The sequence below is a fragment of the Capricornis sumatraensis genome, chromosome 8 (assembly GCF_032405125.1).
Source record: "Capricornis sumatraensis isolate serow.1 chromosome 8, serow.2, whole genome shotgun sequence".
Lineage (NCBI taxonomy): Eukaryota > Metazoa > Chordata > Mammalia > Artiodactyla > Bovidae > Capricornis > Capricornis sumatraensis.
This window is the reverse complement of record NC_091076.1, coordinates 75564619-75591820: the sequence shown is the minus strand read 5'-3', so window position 1 is coordinate 75591820 and position 27202 is coordinate 75564619. Positions and strand designations below refer to the sequence as shown.

Sequence of the window (27202 nt, the reverse complement as noted above, 5' to 3'; positions counted from 1 at the left end):
GTACTTAGGGGCAAAAGGGTATCATGTCCTTAAATTAATCAGTTCAGAAAACAATTTGCATGTGTGTGTGTGTGCACGCACGCAGAAAACAACTGTATGCATTTGTGTATGTGTGTGTGTGTAAAGCTTCTGCTGCTGCTGCTAAGTCGCTTCAGTCATGTCTGACCCTGTGCAACCCCAGAGATGGCAGCCCACCATGCTTCGCCATCCCTGGGATTCTCCAGGCAAGAACACTGGAGTGGGTTGCCATTTCCTTCTCCAGTGCAGGAAAGTGAAAAGTGAAAGAAGTCACTCAACTGTGTCGGACTCTTTGCAACCCCATGGACTACAGCCTACCAGGCTCCTCTGTCCATGGGATTTTCCAGGCAAGAGTACTGGAGTGGGGTGCCATTGAAAGAAAAGAAAAAGGAAGGAGGGAGGGAGAAAGGGAGAGGGGACATGTAACAAAAAGTTAACATCTGGGAAATCTGGGAGAAGGGTATCCAGGAACACTGTGTAGCATTCTTACAACTTTTCGGTCAGTCTGAAATTAAGTCAAAATTTTATCTGACATATTACTACACACCCACGAAAATAGTTACAATTTTAAAACACCACCAAATGCTGGCAAAGATGTGGAGCAGCTGGAGCTCTCATTCATTACTGGTAGGAACATAAAATGATACAGACTGCTTTGGGAAAGTCTGTTGGTTTGCTAAAAAACTAAACAGACACCTACTCTATGAGCCAGTAATTTTACTCCCAGGTATTTACCCAAGAGAAATGAAAACATGTTTGCAAAAAGATTTGTATAAGAATGTAGCAGCTTCACTCACAATGGCTTAAAATAGAAATACCCCAGGTGTCCATCAATTAGGGAATGAGTAAACAGTGGTATGGAACAGGACTCAGTATTAAAAAAGTAACTACTGATACACGAAACAAAGTGGATCCAGCTCAGAAACATTAAACCCACGCTGAAGAGTACATAGTATATGATTCTGTGTACATGAAGTTCTAGAACACAGAAACTAATCTGTGGTGAAAAAAAATCAGAATAGTGGTGCCTGTTAAGGGTGGGCAGCACCACTGACTAGGAAGGGGCACAAGAGAACATTCTGAGGTAATGGAAATGATCAGTATCTGAGATATGACTTACACATGTGTGTACACACTGGTCAAAACTTAGCAAATATGACAAAATGTATACATTTCAATGTAGTTGCTGAAGATGCAAAATATACATCAAAAGAAACCAGTATACAAAGAAAGAATTCTAGTGTATGATATGCATGCACAAGGACTTAGGGTACACACATCTGCAATTTATTTTGATATGCATCCAAAAGTAAGATGGATTGATGAATGGATTCTGGAGGCATGGACTGAAGGACAGATATATTCACTGTAAAATGCAGCTTGCTGTATGTGTGAGGATTTTCATTAATACAAAAAGACATTTAGAGGACAAGTGGGTGAAGCTGAAAGAAGACATTATTAGAGAATATGAGGGAACTACTTTTTTCCATTTTCTTAGGTGTGATAATGCTTAAATCTAAGAGGTGACTTAAAATGTGTTCATTGTCCTTTTCTCTGTCTGAAAAGTTTCATAACAAAAACTGAAAGAGAGAAATGAAACGAAACTACCTGGGTCTGAAGTTTACTGGGGTCACTCCTCCCATCGAGTTGGACACCAGATGCCAGATGAACACACGCGGAGGCTGGTCTGCCTGGTCCCATGGAGTCAGACAGTGTAGACGGATAGTGAGAGCTCAGTCATTGGCCAAGTTTTCCCCTAAAATCACTGCCTGACATAAAAGAAAGCGCTTTTAGACCAACCTTTTCAAAGCGAAAGAATAAGTAAAACACAATGCTATGCTCATGTAAGAGTATTCTAGTAGTCCACGGCAACCTCACACTACAGAGCGAATGCTTGCGTTGATGGTTTCTTTCATATACTAAAGCAACTACACTGTTGAAAGTCTACGTTCCACGAGTACAGAGGACACACCAGCCTAATGACATGGGCATTCCTCGTGGCTCAGTGGTAAAGAATCTGCCTGCCAATGCAGAAGACGCAGGAACTGTACTTCAATTCCTGAGTCGAGAAGATCCAATGGAGAAGGAAATGGCAACCTACTCAGGTATTCTTGCCTGGGAAATCCCCACCAACAGAGGGACCTGGCAGGCTACAATCCACAGGGTCGCAGAGTCCCAGACATGACTGAGCAACTAAACAACAACTAGCCTAATGACTACTTCTTGAGTCCTTCTCATTCCAAATTTCACATCTCAGGGGTTGCCAATAAGATGTTATTCCAAAAACAGAGCTCTTCTATGGTAACAAGCACTTTCCAGCAGGAAGTTTTATGGATATACAGCCTACGTTAATAAATTCTAATCAAAAAGCAGTACACTTCACTCTTCTAGGTAGCTCAAAAGGATCTAACTCTGAATGACTCTAAATAAACCAGTGGCATCAGAATACCTAGACGGATGCCAGAAACGGCCAGGAACTAGCGGAATGACCTCTATACTTCTTCAGGTTCACCCTAACTCCCCCCCACCCTACAGCTGTCTAAAGATAGGAAAGTGTTTTGTAAGCCACATGGGAGGGGCTCTCCCTGTTCTGAATGCCTCCTTATAGACACCACGCCCCCTGTACTCACCCACTTGCTTGTGTTGTTATTTACCTATTTCACACGTATCTGTCTCAGCTTCCCAGCTAGACAAGGTTCTTTGAGGGGAAGGACCTTGTCATGTGCTTCTCTGAGATTTCCCCCAACACAGGTTTTGAGCACAGTAGACAATTCAACTCAACATTTGTCGAATTAAGCAGGTTTTCCATAAGTTGACCAGTGTTAAAGGTATGAGGAGAGCCTGTCCTCTTAAAGAATTCAATAAGAACTGGAAAACTCGGGATTTCCCAAACTTATGAATAAAGCCAAGGACTGCAGACTAGACTTGCTTAGAGCTGATACACGAGTAGGAATATAGAGATTCCTTGTTTCTAAGGCTGTAGAGATACGATCAAAAGCGAAGACGGGAGGAGGAACACGAGTGAGGCCATCCCAATGGCCTGACGTCAACACAGTTCAGGGGCTGGAGCCGCAGAAGGAAGGAGCCTGCAGAGGCGGGCTCTCGGCAGCTGGGACTTTTACGATGTCAATACTCCCTGGCTGGATGCCAAAGGCCTATGGGTCCATTCTCCAACAGGAAAAAACTAGGTGATCCCACAGTTCCAGAATACCTCAAGTGGTGCTACACATACACACAAACACATACACACACAAAGTCCAGGGACACCGACCCCAAGCCTCCCTTTCCCATGCGGGAAACCTCCCCATTTGCCATCCCATATGTGGTGAGGTGTCTCCACAAAGCCTCTCTCCTCCATCCCGAGACATCCCTACACCCCAGGACAAATCTTTCCCCAACCTGATCCCTCCCCAAGAGCCCCAGGATCCCCCAACGCCACCCTTACTAGTGGAACGCCCCCCTCAATCTGTCCTCCCCCTCAAAACTGTCTCCCAAATTGCCTTCCCCCACCCTGACGGCAGACTCTCCTCCAGCCTGTCTCCTCCCACCCTGCCGTGCGAGATCTCTGATGAAGCCGCTGCCTGTCTCCTCCTGTGAAATTGGGGGCACCTCCTCAGCTTCGTTCTCCCCCCCAGTCGCACCTGTTCTGGACACTCCTGGCATGTTCTCATAGTCCAGTTCTTCCCCCGCTGACAGGCACCTCCATAACCTGGTCCCGTGCCCACAGGTGTAAGACACCCCCACTGGCTGGCTCCTCCTGGCCAGCCCCAGGACATTTCTACCTCCGATCTCCCCTGTGGGGGGAGCCCTGGGGCCCTCTGTGAACTGTCTCCTCACCCCCGGGAGGTCAGAAACAGCTGCCCTGGGTTCTTCTCCTGCAGGCCCAGTCACCCACACCACCGCAGGCCTGGGCCCTGCCATGGGAACTCCTACAGCTGCAAGCACCCCCAAAGACAGAGGCACCCTCGCAGCCTCACGGACGGCTCCGTCAGGTCTCCTCCATGGGTCTGCAATGCCTTCAGAGCCAGTCTCCCCATCCACAAGTCCTGCAGCCCTGGCAGCCACAGGCACCTCAGTCAAGGGTCTCCTTCCCCATTCACCTGAGCCATCCCCAGAGATAACATCGCCCACTAGCGGTCCAGGGGCCCTGGCAGCTGTGGGCACCCCCACCGTCAGGGAAATGCTGGCAGCTGCCACCGGCACCTCAGCAGTCTGTCTACTTCCTGATAAGCTTGAGAAATGCCCAGAGAGCATCTCCTCCCCCACAGGCCCTGGCATCCCCATGGCTGTGTGCAGCCCCATGGCCACACATGCTCCCCGAGACTGTCTCCCTCCCGCCAAGCCTGAGATGCCCCCAGGCCCCATCTCTTCATTCATGGGCCCAGGCACTCTGGCAGTGGTGGGCATCCCCATTCTGGTGGGATCCACAGCAGCCATAGGTCCCCACATTGTCTCTCTCTCCCCGCACAAGCCTGGGACACCTCCAGAACCAGCTAACTCCTGCACAGGCCGAGGCGCCCTGAGGGCCACGGGCACTCCCGCATCTGCAAACACCCCTGCAGCCAGAGAGACTCCTGCCGTCTGTCTCCTCCCTGGCAAGTGCGAGAAATCTCCAGGGCCAGTCTCCACCCCCAGGGAACCACACACCCCAGGAGCCCGGGGCACCTCAGCAGCCATGGGCACCCTGGCACTCTGTCTCCTTCCCCACGAGCCAGCATCCTCCCCCGCCAACCACAGCTCCTGGGGAGCCATGGGTACCCCTGAAGCCGTGGGTCTCCCGGCAGGATGAACCCCTGCCCACAGGTTCCAGTCCTCCCTGGAGCTGCCTTCCTGACCCACAGAGTCAGACACCCACACAGCGGCAGGCACCCTGGCAGCTTCACTCCCGGAACTTGGAGCACACGGAGCTAGGGCACACCTGTAGCTGGACACCCCAGCTGTCTCTGGTACCCTCACAAGCTCAGACAGCCCTACAGCCTGTCTCCTCAGGCAGAGACAGGAAGAGTCCCCACAGCCAGTCTCCTGACACACAGATCCAGGACCCCCTACAGCGGCGGGCACTACAGCCTCCTGCTCCCCTAGAGCCTGCCTCCTTTCCAGGAGACCCAAGACATTCCCACCATAGGTCTCCTCTCTGACCACGGCCGGCACTGCCTCAGCCAGAGGCACCCCCAGAGCCTGCTGTCTAGCCCACAGGCCCAGGACACAGCAGCAGGGGGTCTGCACTCCTCTGGCCCCCGATAATCCCACAGCCTGGGACACCCCCAATGGCTGCTGTGTTCCCCACAGACCCAGGACACACCCACACCCTGTCTCTGTCCCGGGAGCCCAAGGTAGCCCTGTAGCCTGTCCTATACCCCAGTGGCCTGGAACACTGCCAGGGCCTGCCTCCTGCTCCTCGGGACCACACATTGCCCAGCCCGCAGTCTGGGCAGCTTCCCAGGACCCTGAGTTGCCCCCAGAACCTGTCTCTGCCCACCCGGCCGGTCCCCTTTCCCTGCAGCATGGGTCACCCCCACATCTCACTCCCTCTTCAATCGCACAAGGCACCTCTACAGGCTGTCTGGTGCCCCACAGGCCAGGAAGTGTCCCGGGGCCTGTCTCCCCAACAGCTCGTCTCCTCCACCACACAGCTGGGGCATCCACAGAGGGGGTGTCCCCTTGGGCCGCTCTGTGCACAGCTGCGGTCTGCCCTCTCCCCCAGAAGCCTGGCGTGTGCCCACAGATCACCTCCTGTGCCACAGCCCCGGGCACCTGTGCTGCCCGCTGTCTCCCCCAAGGATCCGCAGCCCCTCCACAGCAGAGCTCTCTCGCCACAGCTCTGGGTACCTCCACAGCCTCAGGCCACCCCGTGGCCCCGGGCACCCCCACAGTCAGTCCTTTCACTGAAGAGCTGGGGGCAACCCCATAGCCAATCCCCTCCAAGGGCCCAGGCACCCCCACAGCTTGTCCCCTCCCAGGCAGGTGTGGGGCAATCCCGGAACTTGCCTCCAGAGTTCCAGGCACAGCCACAGGTGGCATCCTCACAGCCTGGCCCTGCCCACAGCAGCCCATGGCCCTCTCACAGCCTGCCCCTGCGCCCGGAGGGATGGATAGTCCCCGGCCCCGGGGGGCTGCCCCAGCCTGTCCTTTCACCCAGGGTCCAGTGAGACCTTCACGGCTGGTCTCTACCCACGAAGCTCGGCCAGGAACCCCTCTTTCAACCGGCCCCTCTCCTGCGGGCACAGGATGAAGCTCGACTCTGCTTCGTTGCCCACCTCCTGAAGCTGCCCTCATGGCCTGCACCTTCAACCACAGTTCCAGAATGCTCCCATGCCCCATGGATCCCGGACGACCTTTTCTCTCACAGCCCGGGGGACTCCTGTAAACCGTCTCCTCCTCCCCAGTGCCAGTCACCCATACAGAGCCGACAGGCCCCACCACCTGCGGTTCCCCCACAGCCCCGTTTACCCACACGGTCCCACGGTCTCGTGCAGCCTCCATCGAGACTGCAGAGCCAGGTGTTCCCGCAGCCTCGTTTTCCCCCGAGGCCTGGGCTCTTCCCGCTGCTTGTCTTCTCCCCCATGGCCGCCGACGGTTCGGCAGCCTGTCCGCACTCACGCAGCGCGTCTCCCGCACGGAACACCTCGCCCGGCGCCTAGTTCCACGGCCTCGGAACAACCCTGCACCCCATCTCTTCCCCCAAGGCCGCCGGACTCCGCGTCCGGACCGGCTGGGTCCCACGCATAGGCCCGGTCTCTCTGCCGCGAGCTCACGCACGCTCGACCCGGGCAAGGCCCCTTGGCCAGCCGCCCCACTCATCGCTCCAGAATGACTCCCGCCTTCCCAACACAGCCCCGGGGCACTTTCTGTCTCAGCACCAGCTCCGAGGGCGGCTCCACACACGCTCTCACACACTCAGCTCTGGCCCTCGAAGCCTTCTTCCCTCCCAGCCCCCTACTCCCGCCCAGTCCCGGACGCCCGCCCCCAACTAACGTCTCGGCAGAAGAAAAGGTAACTAGTGCCGACAAGCGGCAGGATCCGCCCCGGGTCAAAGTCTCCTCTCCCTCAGATCCCTGACTCCTAACGCAGCTTCCCAGAATCCCCCCAGCTCCAGCTGGAGCCCACCTGGCCTGGGGAGCGTCGCGGCTACCATGAAGCCGGCAGGGGGTGGGTCGCGACTAGGCCCCGCTTCCGGCCGCTGGCCCAGTCGCCATGGCAACAGACCCAGGGCAACTTGGGAGCCGTTAAAGCTCCGGAGCCACCAAGGGGCTCAGGGACCGCGCCGCGGCAGGTTTTGCAGCCACTGCATATGGGGCTGGAACCGGGCCCAGACTGGGGCAGAAGCCGGGGTTTCGGGGTGCCACCGGCGCAGAAAGATCTGACAAACCAGAGCAGATAAGACTGTGCGGAGGCGTTTTGGCCCTCAGAGGCTCCTATAGCACCGCAGAGCCGGGCGGGCTCCCCCAGGCCCCGCCCCACGCCCCGCCCATTCAGAAGCTGCTTCGCCCCGCCCCGCAGTGGCGGAACCCGAGACATCGCTTGTGTTCCGAGGCACGCTTTCCCGATGGCCAGCTACGAAGAGGTGAGCGTGTCCGGCTACGAGGAGTTCATGCAGGTGGTGGAACAGCACAGTGGCAAGACCATTTTCGCCTACTTTTCTGGTTCTAAGGACGCCGAAGGGAAAAGCTGGTGCCCAGACTGCGTGCAGGGTGAGGCCAGGATTCGGGAGGCAGCAGCCCAGAGGAAGTGGCTGGAAGGCCGAGGTTATAGCCAGATAGCCGGGTGGAGAGGAAGCGGAGGGTCTTGCTCCCGGAGTCCCGCAGGGCGATTTGAGCTTTCCTCTTGCCTTTTCCTATCCTGTTGCGACTCTCCTCAATGTATTAAGACCTTCCCGCCCCACCAAAAGTGCTCTTCTAATCCTTCGATCCAAGTAATCTTGGAATCTAGACCTTTAGACGGAGAAGGCAAAGGCACCCCATTCCAGTACTCTTGCCTGGAAAATCCCATGGACGGAGAAGCCTGGAAGGCTACAGTCCATGGGGTCGCTGAGGGTCGGACACGACTGAGCGACTTCACTTTCACTTTTCACTTTCATGCATTGGAGAAGGACATGGCAACCCACTCCAGTGTTCTTGCCTGGAGAATCCCAGGGACGGGGGAGCCTGGTGGGCTGCCGTCTATGGGGTCGCACAGAGTTGGACACGACTGAAGCGACTTAGCAGCAGCAGTCCTTTAGAACTTTGTGTCTTGCAGGACACGTGAGGTGGTCTCCTTTCCGTAATTCAACAAAGATGTATGTCTTTCATTGTGCTGGGCGCTGTGGCCTGGGGACAAATCAGGACTGAGAGCCGGACCTTACCCTTAAAGGATTTCTGATTTCTCAAATCAGAAAAAAAAAAAAAAAAAACCCACCTAACTTGTGTTAATCTCAGTTAACTGCACGGTAGTCTAAGTACTTACCAAGACTGAGGGGAAAGGAGAGGGACGCCGTTTGTCAGCGCCTGATTGTAGAGTTGGTGTGTAATTACTTTCATTTTTATCAACTTTTTAAAAAGCTGAACCAGTCGTACGAGAGGGGCTGAAGCATGTTGGTGAAGGATGTGTGTTCATCTACTGCCAAGTAGGAGAAAAATCTTAGTAAGTGGCAATGGGTACTCTATTTCTCAGATATGCACTAGACTTTTGCAGACAGGCAAGAAGGGCCTTTGTGATTCAGCTTCTGAGTTCTAAGGTTCAATCATGGATAAGTCAAGCAAGTAAAAGATATTAAATACAAATTAAAATTTTGAATGTTCAGCCATTTGTATTAGGTAAGGGCAGTTCAATAATTTGGCCTGATATTAGTTCAGAACTTAATTGTCTTTACATTTATTTTATATCTTAGTATATATTCACTTAAATGAAATTTTGCACAGGAGAATAGGTCATAGACCTCAAGGTTTTTTAAATGTTTACAACAAAAATGATTACTAAAGGCTAAAAGTGGGCATGTATCAAATATCAAGCAGACTTTAAGAAACCAAGTAAATCTTTTTCATGATCACTTTCTCTTTTTGAAATAGTTGGAAAGATCCAAATAATGACTTCAGGAAAAACCTGAAATTAACTGCAGTGCCTACACTACTTAAGTATGGAACAGTGAGTATCCATTTTAACTGTTTTGGAGATGCAATTCACCCTATCAAAACTCTTCACTTGTTCTGGATTCAAATTTGAAAAGATCTTGACATTTCATCCCAAACATCATACTGCTCTCCACAATGCATTCAAAACAGACAACTTGGCCGTTCATCCCTATGGCCAATCCCAATAACGTACTAATAATGCAAATACTGGGGGGGTTTTCGTGCCTTTTAAAAGCCACTCTTATTTTAAAATTCTGTAAGCACTGCTGAAGAAAGCTGATTCACATATAATTCCTTAAAAGAGCGGCATCAATAGTTGTTTTCAACTTAATTCATAATCCTGGAGGAAATGAAAGGGTACCTCCTCTAGTCATGGCCCTGGGATTCTCAATTAGAGTTAAGGGGAAGGGGTAAAATTGGGCTTGCTGTCTCCTGTTTTTGTCCACAGAACCAAGTATTTTAATGATTCACCTTAAGGTAAATATCTTTAACTATTTCATAAAACTTGTTACAACTAGTTGATAGTTTCTGTATGGCCTAATTTCTCTGTTCCAAGACTTGTGTCATTCAAAGCATAACAACTTATTCCCTTCCTAATAACATTTTTGTAACTGTGGGTTAAGATATGACTGTTCTTCTCTTACAGCCTCAAAAACTGGTAGAATCTGAGTGTCTTCAGGCCAACCTTGTGGAGATGTTGTTTTCTGAAGATTAAGATGTGCTGATGGCAAATTGTGTCTATTTCCTGATTTGCTCTACTATAAAAGAAACTGCATACCTGCTTTGAATTCATGTTAACAAGTAAATTAATAAAGGATGATGTAAAAGAAATCGGTATATATCTAAACAATAGAGCACTATTAAAATACTCATGAACCCTCAAGTTTGCTTTAACCTAAGGGTATTTTGGGGCTTCTCCATTGGCTTAGAGGTAAAGAATCTGCCTGCAATGCAGGGGATGTTATGGATTCTATCCCTGGGATGGGAAGATCCCCTGGAGGAGGAAATGGCAACCCACTCCAGTGTTCCTGCCTGGAAAATTCCATGGACAGAGGAGCCTGGCAGGCTACAATCCACGTGGTCGCAAAGAGACGGACACGACTTAGTAACTAAACAACAAGGGTACTTTTAAGCTACTGTAGATAAAACGTAGTCTTTTAGGAGTGGCAGTAGTAGCACAAAGGTATTAGTGGAGATGACAAATACCTAAAAGACCCTAATAGTCCAGTAGACAGCTTCCAAATCTTAAAGGAATTAGGATCTTTTACCTTAAATTACATGAATTTAAAAAGAATCATCATTCCTAAAACACCTTTGGCTTTACAATGTAGAACTTAACCTAACCACTGAAGGAAAGTCCAGCGCCATCTGCTCCAGCGTCTGCCTAATGCTGGCAGTGTTGTTACAGCTCTCTGGATGTGCTTCACTGGGATGAGGTGGGTGGCCGAGAGATCAGAGACTATATAACCTGGTGGTGGGAAGGACTCCATTCTGTGAGTCAGTCTCACTGATTATGACTAACTGTAAACCTAGGCAAGTTATTTAACCCGTCTAAACCTGTTTCCTCCTTTATGAACATGGATCATTCTGAGGATAAAATGAGAATGCAGCTAAGCCTAGGGCCTGGGTTTGTGCTATCTACCAAATAAATGTCAGCTTTCTCAAATGAGTGCAAGTATCTGAGGCCCCTCACCTTTTCTAGTCCAAGGTCAAGAGTCCAATTAGTAGTTAACCACCAGTTTTCTCCCTGCCGTTACTAGGTCAGTGACATACCAATGATTCTTCCTTAGAGCTCTCTTGCAAAGCAACCCGCGACACAGGTATGTCTCCAGCCTGTAGAATTTAAGAATCTTAATGCAGTTCCTGGTGTCTGATGTCAAGAGGTCACTGACTATCACTCGGCAGAGGACAGGTCGGGTAGCTGATATGAGGGACAGCAAGGCTCCAGAAGACAGACCTGTCCCAGGCCCCACTGTACATGAGGAGCAGGGTTTGGCTTGGTGGCCCTCCCCTTACCTCATGCCCCACTGCCTTAAATAGGTCTGCAGTACCTAACATTTCTGTTCTTCAGACATTTCTGTGTTAAATACTTATAAAAGCTTACAAATCCACAGGAAAATCAAAACAATTCTGGTTTAACAGAAATAATCTAGTAACAATAAAAGTTCAATTAAATAAGCACACTAACAGTTCTGGCTGCTACCATAATAAAGGTACATAGGAACAGTTTTTTTGTCTTCACTGTACAAAAGCAATATATACATGTCTTAGGAGCCTGGTCAGGGTCCAGCTTTTTATTTTCCTGATGTGTTATTCTGCTGTTGCTGCTCCGCCAGGGCTTGCTGAAGGCGCATCCGCTTCCGGGAATAGTGCTGCCAGTGCAGAATTTGCTGCTCATCAATAAATTTCGCACACTGAGCATTCACCAGCTCCTTGCGGAAGTGTTCGTACTGGAGCAGTTCTAACATGTGTAAACACTGAGGGTACCTGGGGTTAAGTTTATAAGTTTAATGATTGACATAATAATACCACGCTCTAGTTAACTCACTTAAACATGCTTTTGCACTCTATCATCTCTGTAACATTAACTTGGTATACTTTGGTAATATTTTTTTTTTCCTGCATATACAGAAAAGCTAATCATCAAAAGTCAGCAAAATTTTCAAATGTGAGAAAATGTAAACTTAGAAAGATTAAATAATTTACCTAAGACCACACAGTAACTGGTAAACAGCGTTACTGTCAACTGGTAACACAATAACTGGTCAACATCTGGGCACAAATCACACTATTCTCTTCTGGTGATTTCCACGGTAAGGGATAGGAACACTTTATTTTCATAATTATGTGTTTAATACCTATTGGTTTTCCATAAACTATGATAAGACAGCTTTTAAAAGTGAGTCAACTTCAGAAAAAACTATGCAGATATTGTATTCCTGTTTTCCACAGGGATATAACAATTCTGAAATTATGTACATATACTCAGAGGTTGAGCACATACACTGTAAACAGAAAGCCAAACCTCTGGCTCTCAGAAAAGTGGTTTCAGATTAAGGAAGGGGGAAGGCTAGAATGAATCCTGTTATTAAGTTGGAACTGAAAACAGGATGAACTCATGGCTTTATACACGTGCGCACACACACAGATATAGAAATAGATACGCACAGACCCATTTCCAGCTTTATGTGTTGAGAGAGCCTAGAATCAATGACACTACAGGACCAATGAGCACACCGAGTACCCAGATCATGGGTTTTAAATAGTATTATCCAGGGTTGGTTGGAGACGTGGCTGATGCCTACGGCTAACACAGGGAAAGCAAAAGATGAGCCTGGACTATTACATAGTGGCAGAAAGAAAAATGCTCAAAAAATATAGGGATTTGTTGAAAGTACACAGGAGCCAGTTTGAAGGTGCTCCCATTGGCTGTATCCAGGATCACTAGTTCAAGAAGATACATAATTATAACCCACAAGATAAAGAATCCAGGAGTCCATACTGATGTAACTTTATAAAATGAATAAATAAATTAGGAACAAGGAAATATTCTGTCCTTACAACTGAATTTCAACTAACAAATGAATAAAGAATTATGGAATAAGAAAATCACAGAAAAAGCTTTCAAGCAAGTATTTTCCATAGATTGCCAAAGTTAGGTAAAAGACTGAAATATGAAACACTATATTTACCGTCTCAAAGCATTCCCCCACAAGATAGGTATTAAATACAAAGCGAAGAACAAGTAACTTGATACAGAGAAAACTAGCAGCCACCAGCTGAACCAGGTCATCAATCTGGGGTGGAGCCTGAGCTCTGCATTCAACACTGCTGGTTTGAGGACCACAGTAGGCCCCAACACAATGTTTCCTTATTGAACATTTGCTTCCTATACTCCAGAGATACATAGTTGCTTGTAATTGGCAGCAGCTTTGGCCACCTCACAGGAAGAGTTGACTCAATGGAAAAGACTCTGATGCTGAGAGGGATTGGGGGCAGGAGGAGAAGGGGACGATAGAGGATGAGATAGCTGGATGCCATCACTGACTTGATGGACGTGAGTCTGAGTGAACTCCAGGAGTTGGTGATGGACAGAGAGGCCTGGTGTGCTGCGATCCATGGGGTCACAAAGAGTCGGACACGACTGAGCGACTGAACTGAACTGAAGCCTGGAAAGCCCTACTCACACCTACTCGAGCTATTTCCTTCTCATGAGGATGTTCTATCAACAAAGACCTAGGTTTGAAACCAGCTCTGCCCATTCTACAGCTGGGTGTCCTTGAACAGGATACTTAACCTTTCTTAAGGATTAGTTTCTTCCTCCGTAAAATAAATTAATGTGATAACCAAGAGGACTGTCTTCAAGTAACAAATGCTACTTCTCAGTAACTGGAACTTAGACATACAGTGATCACTTATAAGACCTGGAGAAGACCATGCTCAAAATAAGGGACTATAAATATTTTAATAGGCTACAATTATAGCATCAACCAACAAGACGACATAGAGGAGATACAAAAGCAAAGTTTGCATTTATATTTTTTTTAAAAAACAAATGAGAAATAAATGGAGAACTCAACTAACAGCACTGATGAAAATGAGAACTGAAGGATTTTAGCTGACATAAGTGAAAGTGAAGTCGCTCAGTCGTGTCCAACTCTTTGCGATCCCATGGACTGTAGCCTACCAGGCTCCTCTGTCCATGGGATTTTCCAGGCAAGAGTACTGGAGTGGATTGCCATTTCCTTCTCTAGGGGATCTTCCCAACCCAGGGACTGAACCCGGGTCTCCCGCATTGTAGACAGATGCTTTACAGTCTGCTGCTATTGCTAAGTCACTTCAGTTGTGTCCGACTCTGTGCAATCCCGTAGATGGTAGCCCACCAGGCTCCCCTGTCCCTGGGATTCTCCAGGCAGGAACACTGGAGTGGGTTGCCATTTCCTTCTCCAATGCATGAAAGTGAAAAGTAAAAGTGAAGTCGCTCAGTCGTGTCCGACTCTTCGCGACCCCATGGACTGCAGCCTACCAGGCTCCTCCGCCCATGGGATTTCCCAGGCTGGAGTACTAGAGTGGGGTGCCATTGCTTTACAGTCTGAGCCACCAGCAAATCAACACTGTGAATCCTTGAATGTAAGAGATAAATTACAGCTGCAGGTCGTGGCTATTAGTGAAATGGTGGAGGACATTGTCTAGAAGAGGTAGCTGCTGCTCTGCTCTAGCCAATGACTGACCTGGGAGAACAAAGACCTGGGGTTATCAGATCTTCCAGAATTTTAAAGAGAAGCTTAGAAATCAGAATCAAAATATGAAACTCTCCAATCTTTAAATGTTGGCAACTAGTAAACAAAAACCTTGTGTAGAAATGAAATGGGAGTTAATTTGCACCCTCTCTTAAAAATTTAAATATCTGAATGGTTATTCTTCAAGAAGGCATAGATTCATTCTGGATTAATTCAGGGTCAAAACTCAGAACATGAGTTAAAGTTACATAGAGGTATATCATGTTATAGGACTTCCCTAGTGGCTCAGACGGTAAAGCATCTGTCTACAATGTGGGAGACCTGGGTTTAAGCCCTGGGTTGGGAAGATCCCCTGGAGAAGGAAATGGCAATCGATTCCAGTACTATTGCCTGGAAAATCCCATGGACAGAGGAGCCCGGTAGGCTACAATCTATGGGGTTGCAAAGAGTCGGACACAATAATACAAGGAGGAACTTTCTGGAATCTAGCTAACGACGGAATTGGCTGCCCCTGAATGAGTAGTATGTGTTCACTAGAAACTTCCAGCCAGTATACAGATGACCATCTCAGCAATGTTGTGGGTAAAATTGAACCTGACGGTGTCTAGGGCTCAGTGTCCAACACTGAGTCTCTAAGTCTATAATACATACATATAACATGTTGCAATCTAGTAAAGAAAAAAATATATATTTTCTCTGGATTATTAAATGAATAAGTGGTTCTTTTATAAAGGGCCAGTAAGGGTGGAAAGGGTCCCACAGGCAAAAGGAGGATGTGGACTTCATAAATCAGCTGTTATTAGACAGAGAAAAGTGGCTTGGCCAAAGTACAAGTCTGAAACATTCTCCTCTCAAACTTGCGTCTGTTTAGGGGAAAAAAAACGCTAGACGTTTCACCACTGCTTTTTGACTACCTATTTAAGACAAAGCAGAGGTGGGAGTTCAAGGCTTATTTTTTATCATTAAAAAGAAATGTTTGTGATTACAATATGCTCCTTGCATTTCAGTAAGCCTTAAAATGAGAGTATCTATTGCACAACCTGAATGATAAATTCATGTATTTATTATGTAAGATATATAAAATAAGAAAGCAGCTATTAAGACTCGGGTATGGTTACCTTCTCCAGAAACCCTTGCTTACAAGTAAGTACCCCTTTCTATGTTCTTTCATTTTCAGGCTATGGCTGTCATTGCATATATAGACTGTGGGTTCCTTGAGGTCAGAAACTCAGTGAGATGCAGGGAGTGGTACAAGATAAGGTCAGAGAAGACAGGGACAGATCACACAGGGCTAAGAGATGAGATTTTCTTCTGCATGCAATGGGAAGCGACCAAAGGGTTCTAATGGAATGTAATTTCTATTTTTAAGAGACCAAGTTGGCTTCTGTGTAGAAAATGGTTCTTCTTTGTTTGGCAGGGCAGGGAGAAAGGAGGAATACCAATGAGTAGATACTGCAGGAATCCCAGTTAAGTTAGAGATGATGTGTCTCGTATTAAAACGGAGGCAACTGAAAGGAGAGCAGAGATTCAACAGGTATTTTTTCCAACGTGAAAGTAAGAAGTCTATTAAATATCAGTGCTTTGGAGTATAATAAAGTACACACATGTTTAGGACTATAAAAATTAAACTTACTTTAGATACTTGGCATATTCTGGTTCTTTCCAGTAAAGCAAGTACTTAAGATAATTAACAAAAGCTTTATCTTTGAAGTAACCTCTTTGGGCAAGAACTGAAAGGCATAAAAAAAAAAAATACATCTGTAGAGCACACCAGTCCTTGGACTACTGATCTGTGACTAACATAATCGTAAAGAATTTACTTACATAACATTCCCACCACCAACACACACTGAATTCAAAACAGAAGTCCCAGTTTGCTCAATTATATATACCAGTATAAGTGCAACAGTCATTCCACTCAGTTAAGAATGTACAAAACTAGATACTAAAGTCATCTCTCAGAATCCACAGGGAGTTGGTTCTAAGAGACCCCGCAGACACGAGAATCCACAGGTGCTCCAATCTCCTGTACAAAACAACATAGTGCCATGACAGTATTGTCACCCTCAGGATGGGCAGATTCCACCAACTGAGGTTGCATCCAAGGATACAAAGGGCCGACAGTACTATGAATTTTGACTCTTCTATCAGAAATCGTAACTAGCTACTCACTTCAATGAGGTGCTCAACAACTTACAGTTAAGGTAATTTGGGTTGGCTAAACACTGTACAAATTCCAACTCCAACTGAAACCGCAGTCGATTTCCAGCATCATCTAGGAGAGAAGATAGCAAAATCATCCAAAATAAATGTCACTGTATATAGTACTGATTTTTAGACAGAAAACAGCAGTACAGACATCTGACTAATGCTGAGTTACATAAAGAAGAGCATGCAAAGGTTTTCCTAAACTGGGTGTAGGAGGAGAAAAACCTTCCTTAGAAGTCTAAGGAAAGCAAAGCCCTGATTAAACAAAAAAAAAAAAAAAAAAGGTTTATCTAAAGTTAAATTATCAAAGAAAACAAGATCATACATGGAGCAGAACATTAATCACTCGTGAGCCACTATGTTGGGACTTCACAGTGATCACCAGGATAAGCTGCAGCAATGTGCCTTGCCTTATTTTGATAACGCGTTACAAGCTGTTAAGTGATCAAGCTTAGCAAAAACAAAGTAAATGCTAAATCCATCAAGAGACGTTCAGAATGCAAGATGAAAGAGACCCTGGTGAGTATCAAGAAACGCGTGCTTACGTGAGACCCGTCAGTGGCACAGTAATACAAGAGTTCGCTGTCGATATTTTAAACTTAGGCAAGCTCATCTGAGATGCAAAAAAACAACTCGAGGAAGCGGTTTATGATCCAAAATCTCTCCTTTAGTCTTGCCAGAAGCCGGTGGGGCCAGTGTTTGAATAACTAACGGGGAGAAAGGATCGGCCAACAAAACAAACTCTGAAAAGGCCAAATTACCTTCGCCCTTCCAGTCGCTAAAAAAAAACCCTGGTCCCTCCCACTCCGATCACTGACTCTGCCGGGAGTTGAGCCTGGATTCTCAAAAAATCCCGGGAAGCAGGTGTCTGGGCCCGGGACTGTTTCTATTTGACAAAACGCGAGGCTCAGAGCGCTACTCACCTGTCTCCATAGCGACGGCCGCGGCCATCACCAGCAGACACTCTTAAGTCCCCAGCAGCCCCACACAGCCAGGATCGGAGAAACGGGGAAGGTCCGGAAGTCGCAGCGTCCCCTTCCTGCCGCGGGGCAGTGTGGGATGCGGGGGTGGGCACAGCTTCGCAAGGGGCCGGGTGGCTCCGCCCATCCAGGGCCCGCCCCGCCCCAACCCCGCCTCCACCCGGACAGGTTCTTGACAGGCTAAGGGGCGATGCGGGGGCAGACGGCGCTCTCGAGGGGATGAACCCAGCGTTCCCAAGGAATCTTAGGCCTCCCCGCCCCAAGATCACGGTGCCTCCACGTGGTTCGCGGGACCCTCGACCACCGCTCTGCCTGCATCACAATGGCATGTGACGTCGCTCCTCACCGTATAAAATAATCCTTCGGGGATTGTGGGGCTGTGGGGCCTCCAAAGGTCAGCTTGGCCCTGTTACCCCCGTAAGATGGCCTCACCCCTTCGGGGAAAGCCCTCTCCGGCCCGGGCGGAATCCATCCGCTCCGAGGAGACGGCGACGGTCAGCGTGGAGACCTCGTCCCACCGCGTGGAGACATCCTACCGTCACGTGAGGACATCTTCCCGGCAGGTGGAGACCACCCAGCGCAGCAGCGAGGGACCCTCCGTCTCCTCCTCTGGGAAGCGACTCCCTCGAGTCCTCGAGGTGTCCTCCCAGCACGTGGAAACCGCCTCGCAGCTCACAGAGACGGCTTCCCGCCACGTCAGGGCCTCGTCCCTGCGGGTAGAGACGTCTGTGCACCGCGTGGAGAGCACGCCGCGGCGGGAGAAGCCAGCCGCCCGCCATAACATCCAAAAGGCCCGATGAAATGCTGCCTTCCTCGGGGCCACGAGGGGGCCATGGCCCTTGGCCAGGGCAGAATCGCCTCCAGTTCGCAGCCTGCCTGCTGCCAGGTGGACCGATCATCTTTGGTTTCCTGGAAACAGTCCACAAATCAATTTAAGAAAGAGCCAAGCTGCGGTTTCGGGATTTAGCCAACATTCATTGACCCTCCTGCATCTTGGACCAAAGGCAAGCCTTTGACCCAGTGAACTATTTTAATTTGAAGCCAGCATAAAAAGTTTTTAGGCTCTAGATACTGTATGTGTTAAGCTGATGGAAAAGAGACTGTTTGAGCCTCCAAGGCAGGTGAGTTTTGAATTTGGGGCCCTTTAAATGACCTTGGCTGCTTCAAACCTGGAGAAGGAAATGGCAACCCACTCCAGTATTCTTGCCTGGAGAATTCCATGGACAGAGGAGCCTGGCAGGCTACAATCCATGGGGTCACAGAGACCTCGACACAACTCAGCAACTATCACTCACTCACTGAATGACCTTGGCTGCTTCAAACTTAGGGACAAGGAGCAAACAAATCATAATCAGTGGAATTATATGCCAGCTGCAAACCTGAGTTGCAAGCAACAGACTTTCCTTAATTAATTAGTTGGCCTGTGTTTATGTTTCAATATATTTCTCTTTATGCCAAGTCTTTGTGCCTGGTAGCCATACACCCAGGTTTTAGTAGAGGTCACATGTAGTTCAAAGGGAAAAGTGAAGGTCAACGTCAACAATCAAGAATAATCTTGGAAAGGAAACCTGACCTGTGATTTGAGGAGGTGCAGGGGAGGAATATTTATTGAGCATCTACTCTGTGCCGGGCGTGCATTTGGGCTATAGCAGTGAACAAGGCAAACAAGGTCCTAGCCCTCGGGGAGCTTACACTCTAGTGAAAAGGCAGACAACAGATGACAAACCAAGAGTTTTCTGTTGTGATGAGCACTTTGAAGGAAACAAACAGGTGATGTGATAGAGAATATGCTGACCAGTACCTAGTTTTTCTAAGTTAACCTGGTTAGCAGCAACTGAAGGCAGGTCAGGGCTACCCCCTAGATCAGCAAATCTTAACAGGTTAGTAAGTGGAGCCATTCAAGGCGGCCTTGGCTGGGAATGAAGGGACATCCCTGCTTTCAACAATATGTGCTATTTATCCCATTTAGCAGGATGTAAAGACCTGGATTCTATGGGACCTCATTGGGAGATAGAGTACTTGCTGTTGGCAGGCACTGTGATTCATTACTCACATTAATTCATTTAATTACAGGGTAGTGCACCAGAATAGGATTCAGGCCAGTGGAATGTCATAAAACCCCAGAGGCACCCCTGATGCTTCTGCTTCATCAAACGTCTGCTATAGATTAATATTTAGACTTTGGAATTTTAGTTTTTGGTGAACTTACTCTTTTTAATGTAACAGACCATGTGCATTAGATACACCCTCTTAATCAGTGTTTTTAAATGAGCAAAGTGGTTGCTTTTCTTTAACTGTTCTTTATTAATGTTTTCATTAAAAAAGTGATAATGTGCTTAATATAACAAGTGAAACAATTCAAGATGTGTAAAGAATCTGTCATCATTGCTTTCCATTTTCCTCCTCTGGTAATAATTCGTGTCAGTAACTTGGTGTATACCCTTCTAGACCTTTCTGCAATAAATGCTCCTGATCTGCTTATTAGTCGTACGTGGAAAACTGGTTGAAAGGTTACTGTGAAGAAGCCAAGAACTTGATTTCTAGATGATTGACTCTCTTGGAATCTAATCCCTTTGTTTTACTTAATAAGGAGACTGAAGCACAGAGTGGGAGCACCTTACCAGTCACATGGCACTTAGCCTACCTGCAGCACCACTGCCCCCACTGGACTCGCAGAACAGCAAAGATTTCACCACTGGAAACTCATCCATTTAGTTGTCAGTGGCCTGTCCACATTACCTGTTAAAGATACCAGGAGAAAGGGCTAGAATAATTAAATCGTTCTTTAGTGTGTCTCTGATGAGATTCTTTACCAGTCCCAGGGCCACTTTATCCATTAGGCATGGCAGGCTGTAATCCTAGGACCTGCCAAAAATTGTTGAAGCTTCAAAAATCCATTGGCTTCAAAATACAAGTAGAAGAAAATAGCAAAATTGAAATTAATAAGGGTCAGTGGGCACACCTTGTAATATATGTGATATGATATGGATCAGGACCTCCAAAGATAAGAATATCTAAGATCCAGGCTTAAAATGGCTCTGCCAAGGTAGCTCCACACTGATATCTGGGCTCCAATGAGATGACAGGGTAGGGCCTCTCTCCAAAAATGTTAAGACTGATAACACTGATTCCTTTATTTTCTCTTTTCTCTCCCCTGACCAGACTGACCTTCCCACTGACTGAGAAACTAGACCTCCAATAAATGAATTCATCCCTCTGGGCCTCACTGCCCCCACTGAAAATGAGATGTTTGGACCAATCTTTGAATATGTGATTCCCAAAGTGAGGAATGCAGACCCTGCTTCAGGATGATTTTAGGAGGTATGAGAACATTTTTTATTTTGATAATTAAATATTTATTTCAGTGTTTTTCTTTTGTTCAGTCACTAAATTGTGTCTCTTTGCAACCTCATGGACTGCAGCCCGCCAGGCTTCCTTGTCCTTCACCATCTCCCAGAGCTTGCTCAAACTCCATTGACTCGGTGATGCTATATAACCATCTCATCCTCTGTCGCTCCCTCTCCTCCTGCTCTCAGTCTTTCTCAGCATCAGGGTCTTTTCCAATGAGTTGGCTCTTTGCATCAGGTGGTCAAAGTATTGGAGCTTCAGCTTCAGCATCAGTCCTTCCAATGAATATTTAGGATTGATTTCCTTTAGGATTGACTGGTTTGATCTCCATGCTGTCCAAGGGACTCTCAAGAGTCTTCTCCAACACCACAGTTCAAAAGCATCAATTCTTTGGCGCTCAGCCTTCTTTATGGTCCAACTCTCACATCCATACACGACTACTGGAAAAGCCAGCTGGACCTTTGTCGGCAAAGTGATGTTTCTGCTTTTTAATGCTCTGTCTATGTTTGTCATAGCTTTTCTTCCAAAGAGCAAGTGTCTTTTAATTTTGTGGCTGCAGTTGCTATCCACAGAGATTTTGGAGCCCAACAAAATAAAATCTGTCACTGTTTCTACTCTTTTCCCCATCCATTTGCCATGAAATGATAGGACCAGATGCCATGATCTTCATTTTTTGAATGTTGAATTTTAATAGTGAATTATATATAATATAAATGTATTATATACATATATATAATATGTATATAACTAACATTCATACTTGTTATTTCACCAATATTTTACTTCAGCTATAGTGGGCATTTTTAAATGTTTAAATGAATTGATTTAAAGAAAAAATAGATTCCATAAAAAGTCGGCCTTCAGTGTGGCCAAAAATTTGAAAGTGATATGGAACACACTGATTAATGTTTGGGAAATGAGGCACTAATTTAGTTCCCTAAGTGAATGGTTTTTTAGATGCATGAGAAAGCCTGGGACTGTGAGGTCTATTTATTGTATTGTAATCAGCATTTTTCTTACTCATGAAATAAAAAATAGAAAATATAGAATATATTAGAGTGTTCACACATAGTAAAGGTAAGAATTGCTTTGTGAAATTTTTCTGTATTGTCACAGTGTGCTAAGTTTCCTCAGTCGTGTCCAACTCTTTGCAACCCTATGGACTCTGTCCATGGGATTCTCCAGGCAAGAACACTGGAGTGGGTTGCCACGTCCTTCTCCAGGGAGTCTTCCCAACCCAGGGATTGAACCCGGATCTCTCAACATCTCCTGCATTGGCAGGAGCATTCTTTACCACTAGCACCGCCTGGGAAGCCCTGTCACAGTGTAAAATATGTTAATATTGGGAGTCACTATCCAGAAAGCTGAAAAAAGAAAATGCATCCTCTGAGTCCATGACAGTGTCTGAGTTTGTGCCATGACAGACCGTGGACAGCAGAGGTCAGACCATCCCCACACAGCACGGCAGCAAAGGCTGATTCTTAGCTGAGCAGAAATCTCAGGGGCATGCCAGGCAGCAGAGAGGCCTGAGGCCAGGCCTGAGGTGACAGAAAATCACAGTTGTTAACAGACAATCCAGCTTGTTTGCCTGCGGCAGTGACCACTTCTGAGAGGGACCAGAGCACCAGGAGCTCCCTGGCCCTCCCCAGGAGCACTCCAGGCGGCACTGCCGCAGCCACTCCCAACCTCCACCCACAAGCTGGATTCTCATCTCTGAACTTTTCCCAACACCCTGGGGATGCTTCCATGTCTGGTGCTTCTCAGTCTAAGGCCCCGTGATTGAGGATTAGGCCCAGCCACATTCATCTTGAAAATCAAAGCATCTTCGTGTGATGCGCCCACACTGATTTAAGGGAGGACATTTGTGTTCCATTCCAAAAGGAGCCTTGAGTAGAGACCAGCCAGCGCATGGTGAGGACTCACTCTCCCCCAGGCACTGTTCAGAGCACCCCTGTATCCTTCACACCAGCATGAGGTGGATCAGAACACGGGAGCCCAGAGACATTAAGGCCGCTACCCTGAGTGACCAGCCAAGAAGAGGGGCTGAGACCCAAGCTGACTCCAGAGCTTGTGCTCTTTAACTGCTAGCTTCTGCTGACACGAGAGGCTGGAGAGCCTGAGAGCCTTCCCATGTCTCTTTCTTTTTTTCCTTAATTTCTTTTTTTTTTTTTCCAAGTCTCTTTCTGCTAGTCCCAGTGTCACGTCCAGCAGCCTCTTCGGTCCACATCCTCTCTGATGCTCCTGTAGCATTTGACCTCCTGTAGCATCCCCTCCTCGAAATGTTCTCCTCCATTGGTTTCCATGGAGGAGAAAATCCTGCTTGTCCTCAAAGCCCTGCTCGATTTCCACCCCCACCAAGGAGGCTGGTCTTCCACCCGACCCGGAGCCCACTTCCCGAATCTTCTCACTCCCCACTGCTGCTCCCTCTGTTTATAGCACCCATGTGATTGCTCTTTAAATTACTCCTCGTTGTTTACTCCTGTCTCTCCCATGAGACTGAAAGCACATCAAGGGCAGGGACTATCACAAAGCCTCTTTGTGCCCAGTAACTATGCCCGGGGCCGAATGAACAAGGTTTGGTTTGTCTGGACACAGGCATGGTCACTGAACGTTCTCAGCCCCCCTGTAAGGCAAGGGCATCCCCTGGCAGTAAGCAGGGAAAGCACAGAGGGTGTAGCTTCTCCAGAGCACAGTTAAGGACACATTTGCAAAGCCGGACGGGCTTTGAATAAAGACAGAATTGTTCAATGACACATGCTCACTCATACTACATGGTCTTTTTCCCTTCATTTTATTCACCCACAATTTACTGAATTCCTGCTCAGTGCCAACTTCTGAGATGGTCGCCAGGAGCTAGGGGAAGAGGGAAACTGGATGATTCAAGTCCAGAAGCACATCTGTGACTACTGTTGGGGTAAGCCAGGAAAGGTGACCCCATGAGCCCTCCTTCCCTTTGTCTTCTGTTATAAGTTGCCTTCACCTCATGATGCTTCAGCTGGGAGTCCAGACTACAGCTGGCTTAAACAGATTGCTGTGCTTGAAAATAGCAAGACACTTCAGAGCCTGCAAAATCAAACTTTATCCCTTTTCTTAAATAAGTATGCAACTCCAGTGTGTCAATTTGGGCTTGACTTCTTGGGGTATGACCTTGGAGTGACTCAGCGGGCATTACCCAGATTCTCTGGGGCCACCCAAGTGAGCTGGCCAGGTGGGCAGCCTCAGCTGAGACTGTCTCCCCACCAGTCTGAGGTCTGCGGATCAGGCTTCATGGTTGGAGAGCTCCAGACAGGGAGTGGCAGGGCAGGTCCCTTGGGAAGACAGGAGTGTGTGAGGAGCCAAGGACCACTGTTCCCCAGCAAGGGTGGGGCCGCCCAAACATCCAGATGGTGGGATCATGTATGTATTATTTTTTATGTACTGATAGTTTTATTTTCTGTTTATTTGCACATACCACGGTCTTCATATTCTCTATTTGTGTAAATATTTATAGCAGCCTTCCTATAGCGGGTGCGTGTTGGACAGAATGGAGAACACTGCACTCGTCATCTTTTTATGACTGTTATTTTTCTGTTGAATTATTTCCTCGCAACCCACTCCCAGGAGTTTAATTACCACAGGCAAGGGGATGAACATTTTAATAGCTCAAGAGCTGTATTGCCTAATTCCTTCCCTAGAAGACTGTGCTAATTTGCAGGGCCCCTAACAGTGTGTTTAAGCTGGCTTTACCACAGCCTCAGAGCATGAGATGTTATCATTTCCCTAATGAGTGCTAATTTAGTAGGTGTGGAGTGGCACATTCAGCTACTTTAACGTGCGTTTCCCCGACTACATAGAGGATGAGCATGTTGTAGGTACTGGTCCCTTCTTTCGATGGCCTTCCTGCTGCATTGTAGGCCCTATGTGTCTATCTCTCTCCGCCTCTCACTGACTGCGTGTTGGCCTCTCTCTTTCTAAGCCGGTCTCCATATTCCCACCTGTGAATCCTGTTTTTCTCTGGTTTCTAACTGGGCAGACACATGGCTGATTCGTGATGGTCCTGGACAAGCCCTGACAAGCTGCTGGCTGGACCCAGACACTGGGCCCTCCCCAGTGAACTCAGATGAGGTTCTTTCTTCCAGCGGGGGCTCCTCTGGGCTGACCTCCCAAGAAATGGCTGGGAATGGCCAGGCTGTCCCTCTTCAATGAGCCCCTCTAATGATTTGTTCCAGGCTCTCCATCCTCAGGACAACGCACCAAACAGACCTGCATGTCCTGGCAGTTGGGAATGTGGGGTCTGACAGAGCCAGTGAGCAGGGTCCCAAAGTCCAAATGGGTGACAGCAGAGGGGCCCACAGAGGCGAACGGCTCCAGCGAGCCCTTTACCCAAAGTGGCAGAAAGAGCTCGCTTCTCAGGCAGAAAAGCCCCTTGGCCCCAGGTAGATGGAGAGCACGCCGTACTCCATAGTGTGGCAGGAATGGGGGGGCTGGCACACTGCTCCACTTCCAATGGCCTTGAAGGTTCTTGGGCACTTGGGAAGATTCCAGAAAGACTTCAGAAAAGCAGCTGACCTCAAGGGGAACTCTGCACGTACACTCGGTGAACCCCCGTGCTTGGCGAGTTGCTGACTCCAGGCACCAGACCTGCCTGCCGCCACATGTCACTGAAGGTAGACGGGCCTTGGGGGGGTCTGGGCCTCTACAGTCACCTCTCAGACTCCATGGATGGTCCTAGAACATTAGAATCAGAGAGATTGTTAAAAGCCAGACAGGCACTCTAACATCAAGTGTTCTGCCCTTTCATTTAATGTTTCCAACATAACTCAGCTCTTTCTAAAACGATTATTATATAACAAATGCATGAAAAAAGTGAAAGTGTTAGTTGCTCACTTGCGTCTGACTCTTTGTGACCCCATGGACTATAGCCCACCAGGATTCTCTGTCCATGGAATTCTCCAGGCAAGAATACTGGAGTAGATAGCCATTCCCTTCTCCAGGGAATCGTCCTAACCCGGGGATCGAACCCGTGTCTCCGTAATTGCAGGCAGAATTCTTTACCAACTGAGCCACCAAGGAAGCCCATAAAAATGCATGCCCATTCTTAAATGTTTGGGAAATACAGAAAACAACAGAGAAGGGAATACAATACCATAGGTTCACCAAAGATAATTTTAATTATAAATAAAAATAATATTTTCATTATCACCAAGATCATACAATATACATTATACAATTTTATATGTACTTTATTCACTTTAAATTATACATGATAAGCATTTTCAGCATAGTGAAATATTCTTCATAAACACTTTTAATTCCTACATACAAGTTTTGAGTGAGACACACAAATAAATAGATACTAAGTTAGCCAAAAAGTTAATTTGTTCAGGGTTTACTATGGAAAACCCTGGATGAACTTTTTGGCTAACCCAATACTTACTGTTATCCCAATGTTTGTCATTATGTTTTTTTGTTTTTCAAGGATGTAAAAACACACCGGGGTGGCGGGGAAACACTGAGGTAAAAATCTTTTAAATATAAATCCTTGTCCACAATTTGAATTTTCCCTTAGATTATTCACACTGATAGGGTATAAACATGTTTTTAGTCTTTCGACTTTGCTTGCCAGAAAGGTTGAGCTAACAACATGTATTTGTCTCACCACATACAACTACGTGAAGAAATATCACTTTAAAAACATTTACTGATCCGAAAAGCAATGATTCTATTGCCTCCTTTTAATAGGTAATTTGAGACTCGGTGAGGAAAAGGGACATGCCTGCGGTTATCCCAGGAATGTGTTATCTCATGCCATCCTCTCAACAACCTACAGTATCAGGGAGCTAAAGCACGTGGATGGGATAACCTGTTCAGACTCTCACTCAGCTCATGAGACATGGAGCCTTTGAGTTTAATCCCACGTAGTCAGGAACCCCAGCCCCTTCACCTCAGTTCTATGGCTGCTTGTTGTTACCAGACATGATGCTGAAAGGTGGTTTGGGGCCGAGACCTGAAAGAACTAGGAGTTTGGATGGATTTATCCTATAGACAGAGGGGCGCCATTAATGGGTCTTAAGCCTCAAGACTGTGTTTTACCAAGTTATTTCTGGTGGACTAGCTGGGGGAGGCTGGAGGCAGGGAGGCTGGTGGGGGAGATGCCAGGCACAGATAACGTGGACGACAGAGGCCTGCGCGGACCTATGTGCACGTGTGCTTGTGGGTTACGGGCCGTGGGCAGTCAGGAACATTAGGGGTCTGGGGAGGCCTCCTGCCATGCCCTTTTCACTGGGTAAGGGCCATTTTTATCTGCTACACGTCAGGCAGA

The 27202-nt window shown here is 47.4% G+C and overlaps 5 protein-coding genes across 6 annotated transcripts in view; 2 read left to right on the top strand and 3 right to left on the bottom strand.

Annotated features, from left to right (window-relative positions):
• KIAA0753 (KIAA0753 ortholog) overlaps nucleotides 1-2095 on the bottom strand; it is a 57117-nt gene extending 55022 nt beyond the window's left edge. For both annotated transcript variants that reach the window (XM_068976372.1, XM_068976373.1), the window contains exon 1: nucleotides 1627-2095. In XM_068976372.1, the coding sequence (XP_068832473.1) occupies nucleotides 1627-1719 (93 nt within the window). In that variant the 5' untranslated portion in view covers nucleotides 1720-2095. The remainder of the gene's footprint in view (nucleotides 1-1626) is intronic.
• Nucleotides 2096-3462: 1367 nt separating this feature from the next.
• LOC138083606 (collagen alpha-2(I) chain) lies at nucleotides 3463-6819 on the bottom strand. Its single transcript, XM_068977442.1, has one exon. It carries the CDS (start codon nucleotides 6817-6819, stop codon nucleotides 3463-3465), a length of 3357 nt encoding a protein of 1118 aa, XP_068833543.1.
• Nucleotides 6820-7086: 267 nt separating this feature from the next.
• On the top strand, nucleotides 7087-9991 carry TXNDC17 (thioredoxin domain containing 17). The gene is made up of 5 exons (XM_068976382.1): nucleotides 7087-7395; nucleotides 7519-7709; nucleotides 8556-8637; nucleotides 9063-9138; nucleotides 9772-9991. Exons 1-5 carry the CDS (start codon nucleotides 7310-7312, stop codon nucleotides 9838-9840), a joined length of 504 nt encoding a protein of 167 aa, XP_068832483.1. The 5' UTR covers nucleotides 7087-7309; the 3' UTR covers nucleotides 9841-9991.
• Nucleotides 8811-17611, bottom strand: MED31 (mediator complex subunit 31). The gene is made up of 4 exons (XM_068976383.1): nucleotides 17497-17611; nucleotides 16563-16640; nucleotides 15999-16095; nucleotides 8811-11612 (listed from the first exon to the last, which is right to left on the bottom strand). Exons 1-4 carry the CDS (start codon nucleotides 17522-17524, stop codon nucleotides 11420-11422), a joined length of 396 nt encoding a protein of 131 aa, XP_068832484.1. The 5' UTR covers nucleotides 17525-17611; the 3' UTR covers nucleotides 8811-11419.
• A 364-nt stretch (nucleotides 17612-17975) lies between these two features.
• The window catches only part of C8H17orf100 (chromosome 8 C17orf100 homolog), a 68355-nt gene continuing 59128 nt past the window's right edge, over nucleotides 17976-27202 (top strand). Inside the window, exons 1-2 of the mRNA XM_068977441.1 lie at nucleotides 17976-18674; nucleotides 20716-20874. Of these exons, the coding sequence (XP_068833542.1) occupies nucleotides 17976-18353 (378 nt within the window). The 3' untranslated portion in view covers nucleotides 18354-18674; nucleotides 20716-20874. The remainder of the gene's footprint in view (nucleotides 18675-20715; nucleotides 20875-27202) is intronic.

What these genes read in the sequence shown, in the direction of transcription:
- TXNDC17 (XM_068976382.1), top strand. Translation starts at nt 7,310, where the DNA reads ATGGGGCTGGAACCGGGCCCAGACTGGGGCAGAAGCCGGGGTTTCGGG. An exon ending in GTGCCCAGACTGCGTGCAGG is followed by an intron (nt 7,710 to 8,555) that starts GTGAGGCCAGGA and finishes CTTTTTAAAAAG; the next exon opens with CTGAACCAGTCGTACGAGAG. An exon ending in CAAGTAGGAGAAAAATCTTA is followed by an intron (nt 8,638 to 9,062) that starts GTAAGTGGCAAT and finishes TTTTTGAAATAG; the next exon opens with TTGGAAAGATCCAAATAATG.
- MED31 (XM_068976383.1), bottom strand. Translation starts at nt 17,524, where the DNA reads ATGGCCGCGGCCGTCGCTATGGAGACAG. An exon ending in GGCCGTCGCTATGGAGACAG is followed by an intron (nt 16,641 to 17,496) that starts GTGAGTAGCGCT and finishes CTTCTCTCCTAG; the next exon opens with ATGATGCTGGAAATCGACTG. An exon ending in CAACCCAAATTACCTTAACT is followed by an intron (nt 16,096 to 16,562) that starts GTAAGTTGTTGA and finishes TATGCCTTTCAG; the next exon opens with TTCTTGCCCAAAGAGGTTAC.
- LOC138083606 (XM_068977442.1), bottom strand. Translation starts at nt 6,819, where the DNA reads ATGAGTGGGGCGGCTGGCCAAGGGGCCTTGCCCGGGTCGAGCGTGCGT.